Genomic DNA, 25373 nt, shown 5'->3' with positions numbered 1-25373 from the left:
TTTTTTGTTAATTTTGAGCTAATTCAAAGTTAAGTGTTAGGAAAAAGTGTGGGGAAAAAAATGGTGCACAAGTAAATGAGATAACCGCAGACGTTTGAGGGTTTATAAGAAAACCTGTTTAAGAGCCTTAAGTAGTTTTTCTTTACCACTATGGATGATGGCTGTTTCTGCAGAGCCTCTGCATGTAAGTGTGTATAAGACATGGAGTATTATTGTCACATTCCTTGCGTTAAGCTACTCCTGAACCAGATACTCTACACACTTTATCTGGGTGCCTGGATTGCTCCTCAGGGGTCAAAGGTTCTCTTTTCAGATGAAAGTATAGGTCTCAGAGCCTGGAGGAAGAGTGCAACCCAATGTCCAATGAGTCCAATGTTGAATCTTCTTTTTCTTTCAGATTTTTGTCGTATCGATGAACAACTATGCAAAGACGACAACGCCGTTCTCACCTTTGAGGCCATCTGTAGTATCCATAAGCAGATGGATGATGATGCAAACGGCAATGTAGACGTAGTAGAGACTGATGGCGTAAGTACTCAGTACTGCAAAATCTTACCACTCTTTTTTTTTTTTTTTTGTCTAGCTTCTAGTGCAAATATTTTAGCACACTTAGACTAACTTAGAAGTAACTTTTCACCAAGATTGTTTTCATTTGTACCAAGGGGAAGATGTCTTATTTCACTTATTATAAGCTCAAGCCTTGACTAGGCTCAAGCTCACTTATTATGAGTGAAATAATCTGCAAAGGGAACATTCTTTTTTAAAAATCAATATTAAGGAAGCTGGATTTTAAGAACAGGTTGTAGATATTGATCATATTGCTCGAAGTGAATTTATTTTCTGTTGCACAATCACTTATAATCACCACACAGTCATGAAATCTTTCTACATCATTTTATCAAGAAGGAAACAGCATCAGGGCTTATTACTGTCTTTTACCTCTGTTGACTTCACTGCAGTGGGAGTGCTATGTGGGGCTCATTTTAAAAAGCATGTCGGTGGTTCAGTGGGTGGTTTGGCCTACAGTCTCGTGAACATTCCTTAGTGAGGCTGTGTAAACCAGTCAAGTGGTAACTACCATTCTAGTGGGTTTTAAAGTGGTTGTGCCTGGATAAAGTTGGTGAAATAAAATGATCAGTTTTAGATCCAATTTTCTTTGCAGAAAAACAATTTTTGGAGTAAAATTGAAGTCACAGTAAAATTAACCCGACGTTACATGAGTGGATCAAAGTAAAGCAAAGGAATGCTTTGAATTTAGTTGTTATAAAGCAAAAATGTATTAGCAGTAAATAAGTAACATACACTTTCTAGTCATCTTATTTAGTGCATTTTGCTAGTATTGAGTTACTAACTGCACCAGAACGTGTTGGAAACATTCCTGAAATATTTTGCTCCACATTGTCATGATGGCACCATGCAGTTGCTGCAGATTTGTTTCCAGTGCCGTCATGATGGCAGCTTCCTGCTTCTCTGCATCCCCAAGAGGCTCTGTTACATTGGTATCTGGTGGCTGCAGAGACACAGGAGTACAGTCATCTTCAACAGTTAGTTTGAGGTGATTGAGCTGTGTGACGTTATGCATTCTAGTGAAATGTGTGTCAAAAAACTGGAACACATTTGTAAGAGAACGGAGGGACAGGAGAATGTCCCATACCATTAGATTTCAGTTGTATTGCACTTATGTGGTGCTTCAGAAAAAAACAACTGACTTACTTCTCTTCCATTAGGTGATACCAAAAACTCTCAACAATTGTGTTCATGGAGATTGTAATACTAAATAGGAAATTATGGTTGGCAGTGCAAACTGCATGGCTGTCCTGTCAGTGCAATATGCACAGAAGAAGAAAAAGCGAAACTTATTGGATCAGTGCAGGATGCCAGGAGACTGCAAGAAGAATACTGTTGTTGGGTACAGAGGAAGACTAGTCTCAAGCTTCATATTGTAGGCATGTATGATTGTTTTAGTCGTTCGGAAAAAGATCAGGTGACGATAATAGAGATGCAACACAGGATTGTGGGGGTGCTTTGCTCATAGGCCTGTCACAATAGCAAATTTTGCTCAACGATTAACTGTCTCAAAAATTATTGCGATAAACGATAATATTGTTTGAAGACCTTTTTACACTGATTTAATGGAAATGACGTAATAATGCATGCAATTTCCTGCCAAAGTTAGATACACTTTATTTTCAAAAGAACACTAAACACTGAAACTGATAAACAAAATAAACAAAACAACCAAAAACAAAAATAAAATTGATTCTCAGTCTCTATTAATAAAAAATGTACTTGAATAAAAACTAAACAACATAAAGCCAAAGTGGAAATAAATACTGCATTCAACCAAAAGAGTGCAGATTATGAAGTCTGTATATTATGTTGACCTTCAGTAATAATTAGATTTAAATAGAGAAGATGGGCACATCGACTACCTGATGCAATAGTTCACACTACATGATTTTTTGCTCCTATTTTTCCCCTTATGACAATCTTAAAACGTTGGTCTTTCTAAGATTGTGTGGTGTGTTACCTCAGATCTAAATCAGGGGTTTTCCCCAACTGGGAGCCTGTTGAATGTGACAGGTAGCCAATCAGAAAGCGGATTCTAATCAGTGTTTTCTGAGGGGAAATTACAGAGGGGAATCCCAAACAGCTGACACAGCACAACCGAAGTCCAGCACGTTGGAGATGATATGTGGAAACAACATTAATGTTTATTCAACATGCAAAGAATATAGAAATGACAAAGGGAGGAGTTGGAGCGAAATTGCTACCGCAGTTGATAAACCGGTAACTTTTCAGCTGTTCTTCGTTAACGTGACGTAAATAGGTTCTAATGATTTTCATTCAGTCAGGACTTTACGCTGACACTAGCTACATGCATTGCATGTAGATTGTAGTAAAACATTGATTAATGCCTGGTTTTAAAATTAGTTCACTGGACTTGTAGTCATTATTTTGTGCCCATTGTTGGACACCACACGGCAGGAACGAACATGATCGAACCGTTATACCTAGGATTTCTGTCGGGTAATGTGTGTTCTGTCAGGGTTTGAAAATGGGCCGACAATCGAGCTCGTGTGCGCTGGGCATTACACCAAGTAAAATGAGGAAGGGAGGGTCAGTGGAGAGGACTGGAGTTGAGCCTTTTTCCATTCGGTGTCATCAACAGAAAGAGAAAAAGGCCGGAAGAGACGATAGTGCAGATAATTTAAATGACGTCGATAGTTGTAATTTATCGTACGATTAATTGATTTACCGTTTATCGCGGCAGGCCTATTTGCTCACATTTTTATATCGGTGCGACCCTGACTTGTGCTTTTATTTCACTCAGTCTTAAGAGTGCATTTATGTTGTAAAATGTCTCTATTTGTAATGGCTTCAAGAATCCTTGTCATCCTGCAGTTCCTCCGAGAAGATCTTAACTACCATGACCCCAAAGCCAAGCATAACAGTTTCCATGGGGATGACCAGTTCATCAGTGTGGAGGACTTGTGGAATGCCTGGAAGGGATCTAAAGGTACTGCTTTAAGACTGTGCTTCAAATGTTTGTGGGTTTTTTTTCGGTTTTTGTTTTTGTTGCTGTTGTTCTTTGGAGTTGTACTAAACTAAGAACCAAAAACATTCTTTAAGTGTTATGTTCTTTTCCTCCTAGAATGCTCGCCGTTCACTTAATTTGTATGTTTCCCTTGGAATAATCCTCAGGACCATCTGTCCTTAGATGAAACTTGTGTATCATGATTCAGGATGGGGTCAGTGTACAGAAGAGAGACTAGGGGAAAAAAATCTGTTTTATTTATTATTGTCTCTATGTGACCTTTAAAACAGTTTTTTATCAGTACTTGTGTTTCCATTGACCATAAAATTCCACAAGTTGGAATCTGAAAATAAATTCACTTAGTGGAAACCTGCCAATTTTCAGAACGCTAGTATGGGGTAGAATATTTTAGCTTTATCAAAATTGGTGTGCTTTGCAAAACTGCCAAGGAAGTACTTTTTTTCACATTGCACTAATCACAAGAGTTTGTATCCAGAGCTCCACCAGCTTTGCAGTTTATCAAAAGTTGGGTTTGTCATTTGAAAGTTTTGAATCAATAGTTCATCTGTAAAATCCCTGACTACAGTTTAACAAAAACGCCACTCCCAAGTATAAGGTACTTGTCACTACTTTACAGTAAGATACCCACATCTCCTCTGATGGCGGATTGATGAGTGCTAGCGCCATGGCTGGATCATGAATATACCTCATGTAATGCTTCACATCCATCACTGCCATGATTTTTAATGAACAAACTTATTAACGTGTAATTTTAATTGCATGTCTTATTCAATAGAAATACCTCAATTGCAAAATTGTGTTTCTTCAAACATTAGCAAAATATCGACAAAGTTTTGCATACATTTGTTGTAGAAACACAGCTAAAGAAATGGCATTTAGGAACGTTCCTTAACAACCTAACAGATTCACAGCTAAGCTCACACACCCTGGTGAAGCATCTCACTCTCCTAATGAAGCAGCAGAGCAGTTGATTAGATTCATGTGGGCTAAGGAATGGTGGTCTTATCAGCTGCAGATAGTGGCAGAGTGGACATCATTGACTCTGTCAGCACAAAATCCACTTCCACTCTCTCCTCTTTGAGATTATCAGTTTGGCTTCTCTGTCTGGTACAGAGAGCTCTGCTGTATCTTGTACTCATGTAGCTCAGAGCCCCCTTTTCTTTGCTTGTAGTGCTCACTTGCCCTGCATTGCAGTTTCTAGAAAATGCTCTGGAGCTTTTGGGCTGGGTTTTTTTTTCTTTAACTGTAATGTGTCAGCCTAGACAGCAGGTGCTTTTGATTCTGTGTAGAAGTTGCAAGGAAAATTTGACAATTTTTGATTATCCTGGACTGGCCATCATATTATATTCTCCTTACTATCCATAGTCACCCATGATGCATGATTTTTTTTCATGTTCTCATAGTATTGCATCATTTAAAAAAATTCCCCAAAGCTTCCAACTCAGACATCAATAAATATTTTCTTGGCTGAAGATTCTCTGTATGTGTTTTCAATTCTTGGTTGCAGGAACGTCTTTTGTCTTTACACTCTAATTTTATAAAATACAGGACCAGTTGAACAACTTCATCTGACTCATTGTTTTTCTTTTCAGTGTATAATTGGACAGTAGATGAAGTGGTGGAATGGCTCATCAACTATGTAGAATTACCTCAGTATGTGGATGCATTTCGCAAGATGGCTTTCAATGGAAGTATTATGCCAAGGTAAGACTAGAGGAGGCCAGCTGAGTCAAGCTCACGTCACGAAGATTAGATTTCAGACTCAACAGAGATTTGTGTCCTAAAGACTTGAAACTTGACTTAGTCTCAGAAGTTCAACACTTTTATTTATCGACAGCTTGCCTTGGTCATTGTGTTTTCACCTATACCTGAAATTTGAACATCTTTACTGTGTAGAATCAACAACAAAGGTCTTATAATGTGGATTTAGAAAACGGGTTCAGTTACTGAAAATTCTCAAGCCTAGAGTGAAGAGAAGAAAAGCTTCCAAACAATATTAAATGCCACATATAGTTGAGTGGACATAATAAAGAATTTTTTTCTATTTTTTCTTTTTCGTCCCTATAATGACTGTTTGGTTGATTCATTCAGAAATGAAACATTACCAAGTTTTAAAATATATCTACTGATTTTCTTTGAGGATAAATGCCTATTTATATGTCCAATTGGGTAAATATAACGTTTCATCAGTTTTCAAAATAGACGTTTAGTGTTCATGTAGTCGTAGAAACCACGTGTACAGGTTTGGAATCTTAATTTGGAGTGATACAGGGTTAGAGCTACAGCAATTGTTATGAATTTGATCCAAAAATATTCATTTCAAATGTTAGAGACTGGAGACTAGACTTGTAAAAAATGACTTGTAAACCACTGATTACTTAACAATCATTGCTTTAAAAAAAAGGATGAGCTTGGAAGTACGGTAGAATCACTTGACAGATGAAAATGGATAACGCCTTTTGCTTCCTTCTTCCTATTTCCTGTACAGTGAAGATGTGTCTGCTCTCTCTCAGGCTGGCTGTGAAGAATACCACTCTGACGGTCTCCATTCTGAAGATTCTGGACCGCAGCCATGTGCAGAAACTACAGCTCAAAGCTTTGGACACGGTGCTTTTTGGACCACCTCTCAGTATGTAGTTGTTTTCTTGTCATTTGTTTTAATATGTACTTTTAACTATTGTACTTTTCGGACTATAAGCCGCTACTTTTTTCCCCACGCTTTGAACCATGGGGCTTGTAGCCCGGTGCAGCTTTCCTGTGGATTTTTCTTCAACCACCAGATGGCTCTTTAGCAGGAAGTGAGTCATTGTAAGTCAGAATTGGAAATCAAAGAAGAAAATGCTAATTTTCATTTAGAACAAGCACATGCTAGCAGAAGGCACGAGTGAGAAATGTTTTCAAACTCATACCCCCTCATCATAGAAACAACACAAAGAAGTTCATATGATGCAGCTTTTAAATTGAGGGCTAAAGATCTGATAGTACAGGAGGGAAATAGAACCACTAAGCTCAGTATAAACAAATCCATTTTTCGGCATTGAAGACGGAGGGCTACGTCCTTAATAGCAGATTTATTAAGTATTAAAACTGAGAGCGGTGGAGATACCAGCAGCTTATATTCTGGTGAGGCGTTTCCAGTTTTTTTCAAAACATTTGTAGGTGCGGCTTATAGTGAGGTGCTCTCTATAGTCCGGAAAGTACAGTAGTCAAAGATCATTTTTCAAATACTTGGGGGGCTGGAGGTGGAGGGATGGAGGAAGGTTTATGAGCACTCTATTGGGACAATCTATAAAAATCATGTGACCAGCTCAATGTGGCTTTATAAAGTTTAGACTTTTATTAAGAACTTTCCAGCATTACGAACATGATTGCACATTTTTTCCTGCTTTAAACAGCTTCTTATCTTCAAGATATGTTTGATTTTATGTGCTTCAACCATGTATTCATAAGCCATTCTTATCATTTATTCTCTTGCACCACCCATCTTTTGAAATGTGATACCCTTTGTATGAGTTTCAGGGTGTGATGAATCACACTGTGTCTGTGCTCCAGATGACTCTCATTGACAAACACAATTCTCATCCCCTTTCTCTTCCTCTCTGGTGTCACTCTACTTCTGCATTCACAAACTAAAACCGTTCAGGTTGCTATTCCTTTTGAATAGGGCGTGCTTCGAGCTATTATAGCTTAAAGCTATTATACCTATTATAATATAATAAAAACTGCAAACAAATCCTTGGTAGATTTCCAGTGCAAGTTGGAAAATTAGAAATCTATTTTTATAATGTTAAATGATTAAGCTAAGAAAAAAAGTGAAATATCATTTAGGACAGTACCTTTGGATTATATAATGACTGTTGGAGCTCATCTAATCCCTAATGAACTTTAAGAAGATTTAATGAGCCTTCCAAGAAAGCAGGCATCAGCCCTGGACAAAGCTTGAACAGGAACTCTGTGTGTAATGGTCTGTTTCTGGCATGTGTTATTGTGGTTGTGTTCCCACCCCCTTAACACCTTAAGGAAGACATTAGCAAGGACTGTCTGTCTTTGACAGCCTGTCAAAGCAAGTAGCTTCCACAAATAGTAAAGCTGACAGACTAGCTCTAGCTAGCAGCAGCATTATAAGACATATTTAACAAAAGGTTGTGGCTAAATGGCTGGACTGTTATGTAACTGTTAGGTAATGATTAACCTAAACAAATCTGGGGCTGGTTGTTTTCACTCGTGTTGCCAGTTAAGCATGATTTGTGCATTAATGGCTTTTTAGATAGGGCTTACTTGTGTTGTTGATTGCATGTAATGGCAGATTACTTAGATTAGACAGAGTAGTATGAACATCTGTCAAGGACATGTACCAGCTGAGAAACTGATCCAAGTCAGCCACAAAGCTCCACGTCTGTACAGAGTATCGTCATTGAGTACCTATTCTTTTCCTCTCTGATGTGAGCAGGTTTGTAATTCATGATAGGTACAGAAAGGGGGCAGGGAAGCATGATTATTGAAAGTTGCCAGTTGATTAAAGTGTCCAGCCCCCGTTACAGTTCATAAACGGATTATTTCTGTGGTGACTTTAACAGTGATATGAAGGAAGTCAAAGGAAGTGTTGACTGACAAGCAGTAGTGGTTGTCTTAGGTTACATTCACACAGCAGGTCTTGATGCTCAATTGTAAATTTATTTTTCTTTTTTGCTGAAATCCGATGTGGTTTATTTTGTGATCATTCAGAGTACTGGTTAAATGCAATCAGACTTCTGTGTGAAAGGTCTATGACTATATGTTTGGTTCTGGTTCTGGGGATACAGAGCAGACCAGAACCAGAAGACCTGACTGGTCTGGAGGGTTGAAACAACAACAACAGATCTTTAATGTATTTTGGTGCTAAGCTATTCAGTAATTTATAAAACAGACACATTTTAAAGTTCTCTGAGCTCCAGGGAGCCAGTGTAAATACTTTAGAACTTTGGTGATGTGCTCCATCTTCCTGGTTTTAGTCAGAACCAGAGCAACAGCGTTCTGGATCAGATGACGCTGCCTTATTGAGAATTTATTTAGGCAGACCTGTGAATATACCGCTGCAGTAATCAGTGTGATTAAAGATAAACGTGTGGATGAGTTTCTCTCGATCTTGCTGGTACATCAGTCCTGGGAAACTCTTTAGGTTATAGAAGGCTGACATTATGCTTATTTTTATGTCTTTCAAGGTTCAGATCTGAGTCCATCACTACACCCAGATTTCAAGCCTGTTCACTAGTTTCCAGTTATAACAGTTGAAGCTGCATGCTGACTCTCCATGGAAGGGAAATACAAGTAGTGATCCTATCTGACTGCGATTGCAGTTAAATATTATCTCCTTCATTTGGCTCAGACAGAGGAAATAAACAGTGACAGCTGGAGCTAATTACCGTGGCTAAACATGCAGGAGATTCACTTGAAGAGGGCAGTTATTGATTCAACATAGTCTGGTGACATCTGCAGATGTATTGGCAGTAGACTCATAAAAGGTCAAATCTAGGTTTTGCACCAAAAATTGTAAATTAATGCTGCAATGGTGTACACAATATGTATATCGTGAAGAACTGCTTGGACTGCAGTCAGTGTTGGCTAATGATTTAAGTAGTAGTATGTGTCCAGGCTTTTTCTTCCTGTTGCAATGATATTGTGGTGATGTAATGATATTGATGCTGGATAAAATGCTTAGGAAATGTTCACATAGAAAAACCCCCCCACTGTAAAATAAGCGTTTTTTTATGGCATAACATTTGTGCTCACAACAAATATTAATGCATCATAATTAGGCCTGTCACGATAGCAAATTTTGCTGAGCGATTAATTGTCTCAAAAAATTATTGCGATAAACGATAATATTGTCTGAAGACCTTTTTACACTGATGTAATGGAAATGACGTAATAATGCATGTGATTTCTTGCCAAAGATAGATACACTTTATTTTCAAAAGAATATTTAACACTGGAACTGATAAACAAAATAAACAAAACAACCAAAAACAAAATGGATTCTCAGTCTCCATTAACGTGTACTAATGTACTTGATAAAAACTAAACAACATAAAGCCAAAGTGGAAATAAATACTGCATTCAACCTAAAGAGTGCAGATTATGAAGTCTGTATATTATGTTGCCCTTCAGTAATAATTTGATGTAAATAGAGAAGATGGGCACATCGACTACCTGATGCAATAGTTCACACTACATGATTTTTTGCTCCTATTTTTCCCCTTATGACAATCTTAGCACGTTGGTCTTTCTAAGATTGTGTGGTGTGTTATGGTAGATCGTCGTTGCCGCTCTGATCTAAATCAGGGTTTTCCCCGACTGGCAGCTTAAAGCAGCCTGTTGAATGTGACAGGTAGCCAATCAGAAAGCCCGGATTCTCCTCCGAGCTTTCTGAGGGGAAATTATGTCGGGGAATCCCAAACAGCTGACACGGCGCAACCCGAAGTCCAGTCAACGTGGAAACAACATTAATGTTTATTCAACATGCAAAGAATATAGAAATGACAAGAGGAGGAGTTGGAGCGAAATTGCTACCGCAGTTGATAAACCCGGTAACTTTTCAGCTGTTATTCGTTAACGTGACGTAAATAGGTTCTAATGATTTTCATTCAGTCAGGACTTTACACTGACACTAGCCACATGCATTGCAGGTAGATTGTAGTAAAGCATTGATTAATGCCTGGTTTTAAAATTAGTTCACTGGACTTGTAGCCATTATTTTGTGCCCATTGTTGGACACCACACGGCAGGAACGAACCCGATCGAACCGTTATACCTAGGATTTCTGTCGACTAATGTGTGGTCTGTCAGGTTTTGAAAATGGGCCGACAATCGAACGACAGCTCTAAGATCGTGTAGTGCGCGCTGGGCATTAAACTAAGGAAATGAGGAAGGGAGGGTCAGTGGAGAGCACCGGAGTTGAGCCGTTTTTCATTCGGTGTCATCAACAGAAAGAGAAAAAGGCCGGAAGAGACGATAATGCCGATAATTGAAATGACGTCGATAGTTTTAATTTATCGTACGATTAATCGATTTATCGTTTATCGCGACCGGCCTAATCATAATCTATTTGTTCACTTCTTGCTGACACTATCTGTGTTAGCCTTGTCGTTAACTGTTGTCCTAATTCCTTGGGTTTGGGTTGTGACTTTCCTTAATCTCAGATTGTAATTGATTCATAGACCTATACCTAAAAGTGCCCCCAATGCAGGGACTGAGAAAAATGCCATATTTTTCACATGGGCTTGGTTGAGCTTCCACAAGATGATGATAATGGGTGGTTGCATTTTTTTTGTATTGCCTATACTTGGTAAGGACAGCCATGTGCAATATCTTCCTGTTTTCTCTACTTATTTGTTTGTAGAAAAATCAATCCACTTTTTGTTCAAAGACATAACAGGCTTTAAGATGAAATAGTAACACAAGCCCATTGGCATACAAAAGGGGAAAGTCCACACCCAGTTTAAGGCTATTTGATAGGAGGAATTTTATATCATTTTAAATTCATGAGCTTCTACCCTGGCCTTTGCCTTCCTAGGCAGTTCTGCTCAACTCTTATTTCCCTTCATTGCTCCATCTGGGATTTAAACCATTGACTCGGATTCCTCTGGTAGAATTTCAACCATCCCAATCAGCGAACAGAAGAAGTTGTGAATGATGAGGAAGATTTTTTGCACTATTTTATAATTGTAGTCTGCCTACAGTTGGCAGTGGAGGAAGTGAACATTCAGTCAGTGTTTGCCACTCTTCCAAATATCGAAATGACATCAAACGTTCGGCTCGGCACTTCTCTCTTTGCAGTGGAGGATGGTTGTTGACAGTGCAGACAATTTTCACTAAGACTCATACCGTGGCCTAGCATAACGTTTGGCATCAGAGCCAAACATTAGCAGTTGGTTCAAGTTTCAAATTTCAACAGAGTCCACGCCTCCAGGAAGCAATTCCTTCTGAAGAGCTGAGACTCCAGACCCTTTTATGAAGATTTTACCAGGCTAATAAGCTTCTGCGCTCGGTTGCAGCACACATTATTTGTTGTCTAGTCTCTAGAATTACAAGCAGGTATAAAAACATTGAGTCTCAGTTTTAAAGGTTTTGTTGCTTCATGTGGAACTTTAATGGACTTTATCAATCTTTAATAGATTAACCTCCTAAACACTTTTGAGGAAGGGTCTTCTTTTTTAAATCTCACGCAATACGATGTGTACATACATCCAAAACCATATGTTTCCTTGAGAGACCAAACAAAAGTATGTTTCTCATAATCTATTTTTATTCTGGCCTTTACTTGTGGACTTTCCTAGTCTTTCGTCTTGCTCCAGGAAGTAAATAATCATAATTAACTTTAATGCCCTTAATCAGGTTTTACCAGGGAAAAAAAGCTTGCCTCAACTTGTAACATTCAATAGACATTTTTTGTGGATGGCTTTGTGACTGTTGCGTGGGTGAGGATCTAACCAGCCCACTCGTGTGTCTGGTAGAAGATTGATATAAACTTAATTTGAATATTTTCACAAAAAGCAACATTAACTTCTTAAGCTGGCATTAGTTCTGATTGTTTTGGCTCTTTATATTAGCAGGATTGTTACACATTCATTGATTAAATAAATTTTAGCTTTGACCCATAGCTCATTAAATATACCCACAAAAGTTTTCTGCTGAATGCAAGCGTTGGTTCCCGGACTTAAGTAGCCTGTGTTATCCGTGGTTGACACTGCTGGGTTATTTTTTCTTTTCTTTTTAATTTAGCCCCCGTCACTGCAACCTAAATATGTGACGCTGACCCCATTTGTGTCAATCCACAACACTTGTTGCACTTTGACTTTGAAATGTTCTTTACACCACATCCTTGTGAAGCTTGCACGTTGTTCAAAAGCCTTAACTTATGATGCAGATTTTGTTTGCCCCTCAGCAGCTGCATCTCAATAAAGTATGACTGAAAAAGTTGACTTTATTCAAAAGTGAAACTGTTTTATACAAAGTGATTAATTCGTCTTTGTTTTGATGATTACAGTTTACAACTAATAAAAAATCAAAATTTTTATTTTTATTTTTTCAGACAGTTTTGGTGTCACATTAAATCATTTTCATAAAGAAATGTGGGCCTACTGAAAATTATCTTTATATATGCCGTCCATAGCCGATGAAGGCTTCTTGCAGGAATTACTGCATAAAATGTGCAGAACATCATAGTGACTATTCATGATTTTTCTTCCATTTAACTTTCTATTAATATAGCAATGAGCTTTTGTGACTTCCCCTCTTGATAGTGTTATGTCAGCCATGACAAAACATAGCATGCATAAAACCAATTAAAAATTTCAATTTTTAATTGGTTTTATGTAATTACATGTTCTGACCAAATACATTTAGTTTTACAGTCATAATTAACAGAATAACTGAAATCAACACTTTATATCTGTAAAAAAAATTTTTACAATGTAGAGTTTTGGTGTTTTTATTTCCTGTCCTGATAAAATAATTGAGGAACATTCAAATATTTTGAAGCGAACTTTGCTTTTGAAAATGGCTGTGTTATTCAAGTCTGTCTCAATAAGCAATTAAGCAATTAACTGCATGATAAATGAAGTAGAGTTTGATAACTTCCATTCTGATGATTCATATTTTTTTAAGGGCTATATTGTTTACAGAGACTTTATAATCCATTTTATTTGCAATTTTGGTTGTTTAGTTTTTATTTCTGTTATTGTTTTTGGTTGTCGTGTTTCATTTTGGAGTTTAAAATATCTTCCAGTTTAAATGTTCTTTCCAAAATTTAAGTTTATTGGTCTTCAAAAGAGCAAATGTGAAATATTATGCCATTTCCAATATATTACTTGAAAATTGTTCCAAAACAACAACGTTATCACTCATCAGAATAATTACTGAGACAATTTATTGTCCAGCAAATTTGGTTATAGTGACAAGCCTAGACTAAAATGAACCTTGTTTTGTTCTCTTTCCCTCAGTGAATCGACACAACCACCTGAAAGATTTCATGCTGGTGGTGTCGATAGTGATCGGAATGGGGGGCTGCTGGTTTGCCTACATCCAGAATCGTTACTCAAAGGACCACATGAAGAAAATGATGAAGGACTTGGAGGGCCTCCAGCGGGCTGAGCAGAGTTTGCATGACCTACAGCAGAAGTAAGGGCTCTTCCCACCATCCTCACTGCAAACTGTTGAATGATGCAAGGACTTTGCCCTTGCATCAGGTTTATATTGTGTTAGATTAGAGGTCAGTATTTATTATTTATCTGTTGTCATGGTTGACTGTTAAGCACACAAGATATTAGGAAATAATGAAACGTAACCTTCTCTTAAAATTGGGTAAATAAAATTAACAACTACACCATGTGGATTATAAATCCATGGAAAAACTAGGTCAAAATGCAGTCAGCATTACTAGAAATAACTTCCCACATACTGGTTCTATTGAGCTTTGAGGTGAAATGGTAACTCTTGAGGTTGTGATTAAAAGTAGTAATTATAACCTGCTGGTCAAAATCCTTCTGGTTTCTGGTAAGAAAAAGAAGGTAAAGAAAACATCTACTTTCTTCTTGGAGTAACATCTGCTGCTGTTGATCAGTCTGAGGGACAAAAGCTTTAAAGCTGCAGTACATAACTTCTATAAAACAAATCCAGTTGTACCACCATGCAGTGAGAGTATGAGACAGATAATCTGTCTTCCTTGAGCTACTGCTGCCTTCTGAAGAAATGCACCGCTCCTGTTCAGAAACAGTCGATCAATGCCAGGACAAGTGCTTTATTGCTGTCAATCAACCCTTGTGAACACGGTGCTAAATGTGCTAATGATGGAAAAGCAACTCGGGCACAGGCGTGATTGACAGCACTAAGACTCACCTCTTGGCTCTGATTGGTTGTTAAAAGTTAGCACTGGGAGGAAGCAAAGGAGCTCGATTTGTTTATTTATTTTTATTCCACAGATGATCTGTTTCACACTATACTGTCACAACAGAATGATTATAAAGGTTACATACTGCACCTTTAAAGCAGGACCAGGGCTGTTGTCTACCAGAAAATCAGAAATCTAAACAGATCTTTGCTTCTTCATCACAAGGTCTCTTAAATACAAAGCTGCAGTTATTTATAGCACACTCAGATAATAGGATATTTTATAAACACAGTGTGAAAATCTATACAAGGACGCTGGCCTTGTCCAAGTTTTTCTTTCGAGGTAAACATAGTTGCCTTGTTTCCATCTCAAATTCAGTTTTTCTTGGGTCGCTTGCTCTAAACCTCTGTTCATGTGATCTGAAGAAGGCATGAGGTTGGCACATGACTCTGATTCTTTTATGTTGTGTTTTAGTTCATTCCATGATAAAGTTACTAATTTGAGCAAAATAGCACTTGGCTAATTGGCAAGAGCAACTTAAGGTTTCAAGATCTAGCAAAGATGTTGTAAAACGTATCCATCTTTTTGGATCTGGTAATTCTCTGAATTGTCTGGAGGAATTCTGAGAATGTGCTTCAAAGCTCACGCTTGATCTTCCTATACCTTAAAAGGATACGTGGTCATTTCCTACCCAGGTCAAGCCTTTTTTTTTTTGTTTTCCTAGATTTTCCATCTCTAATTTTAGATGCCTAATTTGACATGGCTGTAGTAGCATGTAGTGCAGTAGTAGTCGAAGGTTTATGAAACGAACAAAGTCTTAGATTAATATTGTGCTTTGTTCCTCTTAATACAAATCCTTTGAAACTTTAAAAGAAGAGACCAAAAGGTTTGGCCAAATATTTGGTCTCAGTCTGCTCAGAAAGAGTGGTGGAAAAAGAAACTTTAAAGAAAGTCAGATGAAGTTTGATCTGCGGTTTGCTGTAAAGCAAGTAAAAAACAGCAAACATGTGACAGGATGGTCTGGTCAGACGAGACACAAACCAAATATTTGGGCCTATAAAAGTAGTGCTGTGTGTTGCAGAACACACTGCACATGAAGCATGGTGGAGGCAGCATCATGTGGTCATCTGGATGTTTTTTTTTGTTGTTGTTTTTTTTTAATCATTGAAGTGAAAGGTTGTAGTTGAGTACAATTAGGAATCTGTGTCAAGATTTGAGTATTGTTCAGATGCATTTTCGTCTTAGTCTTAGTCTGAGCTGGATTCATTATTCACAAATCGCAAATCTGATAGAAACACACCTGAAATAAGACACTCAGGACACACAATTCACCTTTTTCCTACATTTTTGGCTTTTATTTATTTATGTTGAATTTCTTTTATCCATTATAAATGCTTGTTTTTTTAGACTACTGCAGCCCTTTGAGATAATAAAATACAAAGGATATTAAAAATAAAATATAATATTACTTCTTAGAGGAGCTGATGACAAATGCCGTTTTATTTGTTTTTTTTTTTTTGTTTTTTTTTTAAGAAATGCGGTACTCGGCTACAATCTTCCATGCATACTTTGTATTGGTCTATTAGACCAAACATTTTCAAATTTAAGGCACATGACTTAATATTTTGTTGAAACAACACAAATGTGCAATAATTTATGCATAAGAAGTTTATGCATTGTGGCGTTTAAGTGGTAGAATTTTTATGTAAAACAAAAAATCATTTTAAAGGCATTAGATTTGATTAGCTGATTTCACTAGAAACCTTAATTTAACTCTGCATGTGGTAATCACAAGACATTGTTTTTTAAGCCTTTCAGTCAGGAACATGAACAGGTTTTGGTAAATTAGCCAATTGTTGGCAGATTGGCCATCAATCTGCCAACAGAGCCACATGCTTCTGCTAGGAGGGGAGGTCATCTGGGTCACACGGTGCTCCTCTAATAGACCAGCCATTAGTTTTGAGCACTGCTAATGCTGTTTTCTCCTTCCAGTTAAACACTTCTTCCTCAGGCAGATTGTAAATCATGCTGTCATGCTAACTAGCCAAATGATCAAAAGCTAATATTTTAACTACTGATCAAAACAAAGAGCAATTTATAAAATGCCACCCACCCAGGTGGTGTACTCTTGGCTGATTTTCCTACTTTTTAAAAAATCATTTTGTAATCATATTGCTTCACAGCAGCAGAAGTATTTGCATTTGGTTGATATCAGTCGAGGTTTGTCTGTGGCGAAGTTGTGACAGTATTTGAATCTTGTGCATGGACATACGGATGTTGACAAACGTCTAATTGCTTAAAGCTTGAAATGTGTCTTCATTGTGTTGCAGTTTTGGTCAAAACAATTCAAGTAACTCCTTGTGCTGCAACTTTTACAGTTGGGCTGAAACAATTAATTGGCTTAATTGTAATTAATCGATTATTGAAATGATCATCAACTACTTTGGTAATCAATTAGTATTTAAGCCAAAACTGTACAAACAATACATTTTGCATTTAAGATAAAAGCAACTCTGTCTGTAAATATGTTTTAGCCAAAACTCCTCAAGTGGCATAGTTTCCTCAAATTTGCTGTAATACAGACTTCAACAGGAACTATTTCCTGCCACAGCCATCTCTGTCTGCAATAACTCTTTGAAGAATTTTGAATTTAATAAGTTATAATATTTAATTTCCTTTTGAGATCAACAGAGTACTTTTGAATTTGAATTGTTTTAGCTTCACCCACTCCAGATTCACTAAAGGAAAGCTATGTTTTTGCATTTTGGCAATAAAATTGTCATTTTCTTTATTTAAAAAGGAATTGGACCATTTATTTGCATCTTTCAACTTGTTTCTTGTATTGTACATAAAAAGTTTAAGTGATTAAATATAAAAGTTGTAGAATTTGGCATTTGTTCTATCCGATTAATCTTGAGAATAACAGATTAATTGATTACTAAAATGATCATTGGTTGCAGCCCTACTTTACAGCACAGTATTTTGGCCAAGAGCAAGTAATATTTCGCTCCTCATAACTTGTAGACTTCTGAGAAGCATCTCTTGCTGCAAGTGTTTTTCTGTCCGAGAAGAATGGAGGTATGTCCTCTGTGTGTAGTTGATCCCGGCTGCCAGCTGCTCTCTTTCCATACTTTGCAGCAGATCCTCTGGCGGTATCAAGTAGCCAGGCTCAGATATGACTTCCCTGTCAGGAAACTGGCGGCATCGACAAGAGCAGGATTTCCTGTGTGCCTTAAGGTTCCTCTTCTCTGGTGGGAGAGGGCGATAAACGCAGCTACTGTAGTACTAATTCACCCACATTTGGATATGAATCAGAATTTGGTTGTGGTGTTGCAGACTCGCATCCTGAATGGAGACAAGTATTGTGTTAGCTGTGAGGGATGCTCATAAGCCAGTTGACAGGCACACTTATGTAAGATGTAAATGTTTCTATATATGCTACCATTTCCTGGTAAGATGAAAAAACTAAATCCAGCTTTGCCCCGTTAGCTCGGCTCTAACTAGGTATAGTTAGGACTGGTGTACAGTAGCAGGAGATTTTCTCTGGACTTTGTAGGTTGTTTGAATAATTGCTAAAGTGTGGTTAAGGTCAGGGTTGAGTTTATTAGCTGGACTGCCAACCAGCCACATTTTCCATAGCTGGTGGTCTGGATCAGCTTTCATTTGTCTGCTGTTCTCTGCTGACTTTGTTGTTCTGTTTTAATGTGACCGGGCAAGACTGCTGCTCCCTAGTGACCAAATTAGGAAATTACGCCACTCTTATAAAGAAGATTCAAATAAGAATTTTTTTTAAGACATTACCTTCCGTGATTAATACAACTAGCAAATATTTAATTTTGCAGACCAATTGTGATCAATATTTTGTCAAATTTCTAAAATGATGGTGAGATGCTTTTTAAAAAATTTTTTTACAAAATCACTTTTGGCATAAAAATGGTGATGATTTGCAACTTATTTAAATATTTTGAAAGCAAAAATATTTTTTTAAGTACTTGCTTAGAGAATATAACAGACATAAAACCTATCTCGTGAATCAAAAAGCACAGGTGTATCTGGAATCACACTGTGCTATTCTGAGGCCACTTACTGTCAGCTGTTGCCATTTCTGGCTCTCCTCTCTCTGACGTCACTTTATTGTGAGCAGCTTAGCAGCTGAGCGCGCTGCTCTGCTTTTCCACGTCAGCCATTGTTTCCGGTGATGCAGGGCTGATTCACTGCTCACATTCCACACCAAGGTGGCACTAGCATGCCGATGACTTGGTTTTTAAGATGAGTTAAATGGAAGTTAATTTTTTTCCTGTTTGCCCCTGACCTTGCGTTAAGGCTGCAGATTGCCCAGGAGGAGCATCGGACAGTGGAAGTGGAGAAGGTGAACCTGGAGCAGAAGCTGAGAGACGAGATAAACGCTGCAAAGCAAGAAGCTCAGCGACTGAGAGAGCTGCGAGAAGGCTCCGAGAACGAGCTGAGTCGGCAGAAGTATGCAGAAGAAGAGCTGGAACAGGTACAGTCACTTTCATCCATGACGCTCAGGTTAGGTTTAGTTTTACCATATTACAGGTCCAATGCAAGGGACATACAAAACTTCTTTTTTTTTACTCACTTGTATTCAGGACAGGTGTTAGTTTCCAGTTCCTGTAGTGTAAACATAATTTATATTCCCTTTTCATTCTTCAACTTAATTTTTTAAATGCATAGCAATGATTAAATAATTTCACATTTCTACTCCCCAAGAGTGAAGGTGACACATACAGAGGCTCATACTTTATCATAGTGACCTTTCTATGTTGATGCCAGATGCAACTCTGATTTAATAAAGTCATTCAGGTAATTAGGAAATCATCTGCAGATGTCCTTTTTGTAGAGCAAAGTTCCCTGGCACACGCTGGCGACCAGCTTCTACATGCTATGTTGTGGCAGGACATGTGGAAAATAATAATAATACAACTGTACATCTTTTTGTGGCATTAAAAGGAATTTGTAAGAGTATGGTCCTAATTTATCAACAAAAAAAGTAGTAAATGACCATTTTTATAGCCATTTCTGGATATATCAGTCATGTTCAGGAAGTTAGTTTTCTGAACTAAACGGATTATTTATTTATTTTTTAAAATTTTTTAATTTACAGTGATGATTGACATTGAATCATTTTTGTCTTCCAAGACATGTTATTGTGAAGAAGAAAAAAAACAGTTCAAGAAGAGGCAAAAGCTCCCTTATATAAAACCTAAATGTTATAGGAAAATATCCAACACTACAATCCTTCATCAGCAGATCATAAATCTATGAAAGATAACCATTAAAAATAAAAAATAAAAACATCTTTAAAAATGAGTGGGAAATTGGTTAAAATCTCTAACAATAACTAATATCATGTACTTAAATCACAACTCTTTGAGTACAATTTTAAATAATTTACAGAAGGCCAGTCTTTCACTAGGTTATTCCAAAGTTTGAAAAAAACTGCTGGTCTGATCATCAGAAACATGAAGCATTGAGTTAAGAATAAAACTGCAAATTTGAGTTCAAATAATGAATGAAATGCATTGGTAATTTTGTTTTGGAAATGAAACTGCAAATTTGAAAAATAATAATGTTCTAAATTGTAAGAATCTTCCTTCCTTAAACAGAGCAGCAGAAGGACAATTCGAATCTAAAGTAAAGTCTGTAAACCCAGCAGTTCTGTACTGTTGTACATTTTAGCATCAATGCAGTTCAAAGTGCTTTACACTATAAAAACATAACATATGTAGTTACCAATTATGGAACAAGCAACAAATAATATAATCAAGTAAATATACATCAAATACAATAATCAGTGCTCCAGTTATAACATCACCTACACAAATTGGTATAATTGGTATTGATAGAAGTGTTTCGGCTGTTTTGCAGTTTTCTGGACGTTTGTTAGTGGAGCATAAAAACTAAATGATGCTTCTCCCTGTTTGGTTCTGGTTCTGAAAGTTTGTGATGACATTTTGATCGGTGCAGTTCTGCAGAGCGTTGCACACGACGGTGCGTTTTATTGTCCTTCAGCGTGATGAAACAAGACCTCATTCAGCACTTCTGTTATTTTAAGTCTCATCTTTGGCCAAGTGTGCAGTTCAAGCTCCAAGACGTTACACAACATTAAAAGAGACTTTGTGAGAGAACCCAGGATTCAGGGTTTTGTGTCTTTTACTAATCCTCTGTTGTAATATTGGCTTTTTGGAAATTGACAGATGTTTTCCACGCACTTTTCTCCATTTGTCGAATTGTTTGTGCAAGGTCATCATACCCATGAATAAATGCAGACCTGGCCACTGACATATTTCCCAAAAACCAGACTGGGAGGGGCTAACGTTTGGTTTGATGAGTCACATATCAAACTCATCACCCAACTGTTCTTGGCACATTAATTTTAATGTAATAAAATCTTACATTTATTAAAAACCTCTGTTTAATTTCACAAAAATTAGAAAATTGTACAACAGTAAACATTAGTTGTTTCCAGATTGTTGTTGGTGTTGTTGTATTATTGTGCTACATTTATGTCTTAACCTTGTTGTGTGCAACTTGTTGTAGGTGCGCATGGCTCTAAAGAAAGCTGAGAAGGAACTGGAGTCTCGGAGCGGCTGGTCTCCTCCAGAACCTCTTCAGAAGTGGCTGCAGCTCACCCATGAGGTCGAGGTGCAGTACTACAACATCAAGAAGCAAAATGCTGAACGGCAGCTCCTGGTGGCCAAAGAAGGGGTGAGCACAACAGAATCAGTACAATGTATTGTATTTGTTTTGTAAATGATGATACATGGCAGATCAGATGAATTCTGCAGATTAGTGCCTCTAAAAACAATAAAATAATTCAAGCTTTATTCTCAGATTTTTTTTCCCCTTTTTTCCCTCAGAATTCTGACTTCTGATTAGGTGTCAATTATGTTATATTAGCAAAATAATCACAAACATTTCTTTATTATAGGATTTGTAAACCTGCACATTATACACACTGAATGCCATCCAAAATTTCTTTGGTAGATTTGAGTTTTAAGACTGGATTTGCTGGAATTGTTTAAACAATTCAAACAAATCTGATTCAGAGGAAAAAACCCAAAATTCTTTTATTTTTTTCATTGGCCCTAATCCTCTCAGACCCATCTCAGACCCATTATCCATTAGCAAAAATTGTTTGCTGGTTCTGTTTCCTCAGTACAAATATAAGAGATAAATTTCATCTTAACATACATGGAAACTAAGCACTAAGTTTTGCTTTTTGCTTCACAGGCAGAAAAGATCAAGAAAAAGAGGAACACTCTCTTTGGGACGTTCCATGTGGCTCACAGCTCCTCACTGGATGATGTGGACCACAAAATCTTGGCTGCAAAGTGAGTCGGAGTGAACAACAGTACAGAAAGATTATAGAAAATATCTTAGTTGTTGTTGTACATCCTTATATATGTATTTTTTTTTGTAACATTTCCTCAGACAAGCGCTTGGTGAGGTGACCGCCGCTCTGAGGGAAAGGCTGCACCGCTGGGAGAAGATTGAGATCCTCACAGGTTTTACTATCGTCAACAACCCGGGCCTTCCCTCGCTGCTCTCCACCCTCAACCTCGACGCCAGCTTCATGGGCGGCAGAGCCACACCGCAGCAGTTCGTCATGTCTGACGACATGGACGACTTGGACGAAGGCATGATGTCTGGAATCCTGCAATGTAAGGGTTCATTCAGATCTGTTCCCCAAGGTTCGGGGATTAGCAAACAACTCCCTAAACAGCCAAAGACTGTGGTGGGGAATTGAAAAAAAGAAAACAAAAATCAACCCACATGACAATTGGAGAAATTGCCTTTTTGCCTCCATCTCGCACCGGTGACGGAGGGTGGTGTAATTGTTTGTGAATAATTGTTTTCAAGACCGTTGGATTTGTTCATGTACTTAAACTGTCTTGTTTTTAAAACAGTTGCAGTTTACATAATTTTTGTACTTTTCAGATTTTTTTGGCTAATATGCTATCTATAGTGGTGTATTAGGGTCAATGTAGCTAGAGCAAAGAAAAGTACATTTCTGCCCAAAAAAAGTCTGAAATTTTTAGAACAATGTCAGAAATGTTGCACACACAAAAAAACTCAGTTTTAAAAGTTGTACTTTTGCTAGAAAAAACCTCAGGTATTTTCTAGATATAATTTGGAAATCTCTGAGTTTCAAAAGTCAAACATTTTACTCTTCAAGCTGAAACTTGTCCTTTTTTCTAGAAAATTTCTGAGATTGATCTAAAAATTCCTGAGTATTTTGGTGGAAATGTACTCTATTACTCTATTTCTATCTGCAGTGGTCCTAACACACTGTTGTTCCGGTCACATGTTTTAGTAAACCCTTTTCCGGCCGGCACTGATTTTCAGCAATTCCGATTTCTCTTTAGAAATTGTAATATAGGAAGAGTGGCCATAAAATGCTTGTTTTTTTTCTTCAGCGGTTTTTCTCTTCATTATTGCCATTACTGTTGACATTAGAGGCAGAGTCAATGTCTCTGAGGGATGTTACCACAGCCTGGAAGCTCTCAGGGATTTACGCTGTCCGTAAAAAACATCTGATTGTTTATTTTGTTTCCTGGCCACTCAGAGGTCAGGGCCACTTTCAAATGGTGCATCTCTATCTTTGATTTTGTTTTGTAAATATTCTTAATGTTCTATGTGTTTACTTAAACTCCAGGCTATTATTAACACTGAGGCCTTCTGTGACTTTTTTTTTTTTTAAACTGAACTCATCCATCCATCCATCCATCTTCTTCCGCTTATCCGAGGTCGGGTCGCGGGGGTAGCAGCTTCAGAAGGGAGGCCCAGACTTCCCTCTCCCCAGCCACTTCTTCCAGCTCCTCCGGGGGAGTCCCGAGGCATTCCCAGGCCAGCCGAGCGACATAGTCCCTCCAGCGTGTCCTGGGTCTTCCCCGGGGCCTCCTCCCGGTGGGACGTGCCCGGAACACCTCACCAGGGAGGCGTCCAGGAGGCATCCTGACCAGATGCCCAAGCCACCTCAACTGGCTCCTCTCGATGTGAAGGAGCAGCGGCTCTACTCTGAGTCCCTCCCGGATGACTGAGCTTCTCACCCTATCTCTAAGGGAGAGCCCAGCCACCCTACGGAGAAAACCCATTTCGGCCGCTTGTATCCGCGATCTCGTTCTTTCGGTCATGACCCAAAGCTCATGACCATAGATGAGGGTGGGAACGTAGATCGACCGGTAAATCGAGAGCTTCGCTTTTTGGCTCAGCTCTCTCTTCACCACGACGGACCGGTTTAAACTGAACTGTTCAGAAAAATATACTTCTTCATAAGAACAAGTTTTTGTGTTGATATTGTAATGTATCCTGCAGCAATGCTCAGTCTGCCTTTGTGGCAGATCCCAGTGTAGTCAGCATTCACATCCTGCTTTCCATCACATTTCCATCCATTCCTCTAACATGGATTTTCTGTATAATATTAGATTCTTACATTTGAGCCTCCCAAACCACTGCAGTGTTTAGTCACATTATTAAAATGTTTCTAGTTAGACAAAACATTAAACATTTCATCATGTGTTTTAACACATGCAAGTCTTTTTATCAATTTTAATTGCACTCCCTTTCTCACTCTCCCCCTTTTTTTCTTTTTTTACACACCACCTTTGTTTCTGTTTTGCTCCCAACACTTTCCCAATGGCCTCACTTTAGATGGCACACAGCAGCAGAGGCGGCGAGTCGGTGACCTGTGGCCCAGTGCTTCAGATTGCCAGTCCATAAGGAAGTATTCTGGTTGGCAGTAATTTGTTCCCAAACTCAGTCTTCAAACTGCCTTCCCCTTTGACCCGTCTGTAATTCCTTTAACCTGTATGTCCTGGGCCACAGCTGAATGAACAACCAATGCTGTTCATCAGAGAACTCTACTAATATTTCCTTAGTACCTGCTCACCACATGAACTCCCATCTCCATATGTGGCTTTTGCCCGATTCACTCCTGTAGTTTTATCTCAATAACATTCGAAAAGTTTTACCTATTTAATATTTTTTTCTTATTTTTGGAAATGCTACGATAAATACATAATGTAATTTTCCTCGGATGCATTAATAAGGCATTCATAAAGTTAATGAAAAGTTTGAATTGGTCTCCTTTAGGGATGAAGCCACTTATGGGACTAATTGTGATGAAGTCAACTAAAAAATAGTTTTGTGATTAAAAACATGGTTAATTATTGATGTTGTAAACTAATTTAGTAAATTTGACCACTAAGTTGGTAATATAATTTACTAATAAAATTACTAAATTGACTAATTTTATGAGTAAATTTACGATTTAGTGATTTTATCTTTTTAGTAAAAGACTAAAAAAGATTATTTGCTGAAAAAAAAGTAGCATTTTTATTTACACTCTGAGCAGTGATTAAGCCAAAACTGTACAAACAATATATCCAGCTTGCATTTTAGATGAACAAAACAAACAAACTTTGTCTCAGCATTAGTTATAACAAAAACTCAAGTTGTTCAGTTTTAGCTTCACCTGGTTAAAATTTTGTAAAAAAATAAATAAATAAAAGTTTCTTATTAGGCACTTTTTTTCTACCCAATTATTAATTGGGTAGAAAAAATAGGTATTTTTCTCTTTTTGCATTTTTTGTTCTTTAAATGCATCAAATAACTCTTATTATTTTCTGTAAATGCATCAAACACAATCATGCTTTTTTTTGTCAATTTAATAAAAAAATCTGATAAATGTAAAGGATTTATTCCCTCCTCCACTCTTTATTTTCATCCACTCATCTGTCCATTCATCAGCTTCCCTCCAGAAATATCTTCCAGCCCATTAAACATTTGAATTAAACAAGAATCTAAACATAATAAATGTTTAGAATGTATTTATTAATCTGTTTTGTATTACAAATTTGTTACTTCCATCAAAGAACCTGCAGAGCCAAATTCTCTCTCTTTTCTGTTTTATTTAATGAATCT

At 37.6% G+C, this 25373-nt stretch overlaps 1 protein-coding gene and 1 long non-coding RNA gene across 5 annotated transcripts in view; one reads left to right on the top strand and one right to left on the bottom strand.

Annotated features, from left to right (window-relative positions):
• The window catches only part of stim1a (stromal interaction molecule 1a), a 36905-nt gene that overhangs the window by 6329 nt on the left and 5203 nt on the right, over positions 1–25373 (top strand). For 2 of the 4 annotated variants that reach the window (XM_028044944.1, XM_028044942.1), the window contains exons 3-12: positions 398–528; positions 3406–3520; positions 5152–5263; positions 6073–6188; positions 13540–13717; positions 18750–18927; positions 20988–21155; positions 21681–21781; positions 21882–22111; positions 24102–24182. In XM_028044944.1, the coding sequence (XP_027900745.1) occupies positions 398–528; positions 3406–3520; positions 5152–5263; positions 6073–6188; positions 13540–13717; positions 18750–18927; positions 20988–21155; positions 21681–21781; positions 21882–22111; positions 24102–24182 (1410 nt within the window). The remainder of the gene's footprint in view (positions 1–397; positions 529–3405; positions 3521–5151; positions 5264–6072; positions 6189–13539; positions 13718–18749; positions 18928–20987; positions 21156–21680; positions 21782–21881; positions 22112–24101; positions 24183–25373) is intronic. The other 2 variants (XM_028044945.1, XM_028044943.1) reach the window with 1 other exon arrangement.
• Positions 22338–24107, bottom strand: LOC114161587 (uncharacterized). Its single transcript, XR_003599053.1, has 2 exons — positions 23700–24107; positions 22338–23157 (listed from the first exon to the last, which is right to left on the bottom strand). It is a non-coding gene; the product is annotated as an uncharacterized LOC114161587 (long non-coding RNA).

The sequence above is a fragment of the Xiphophorus couchianus genome, chromosome 18, assembly GCF_001444195.1.
Source record: "Xiphophorus couchianus chromosome 18, X_couchianus-1.0, whole genome shotgun sequence".
Lineage (NCBI taxonomy): Eukaryota > Metazoa > Chordata > Actinopteri > Cyprinodontiformes > Poeciliidae > Xiphophorus > Xiphophorus couchianus.
Note: the sequence above shows the minus strand (reverse complement) of the source record. Positions and strands in the feature narration are given on the sequence as shown.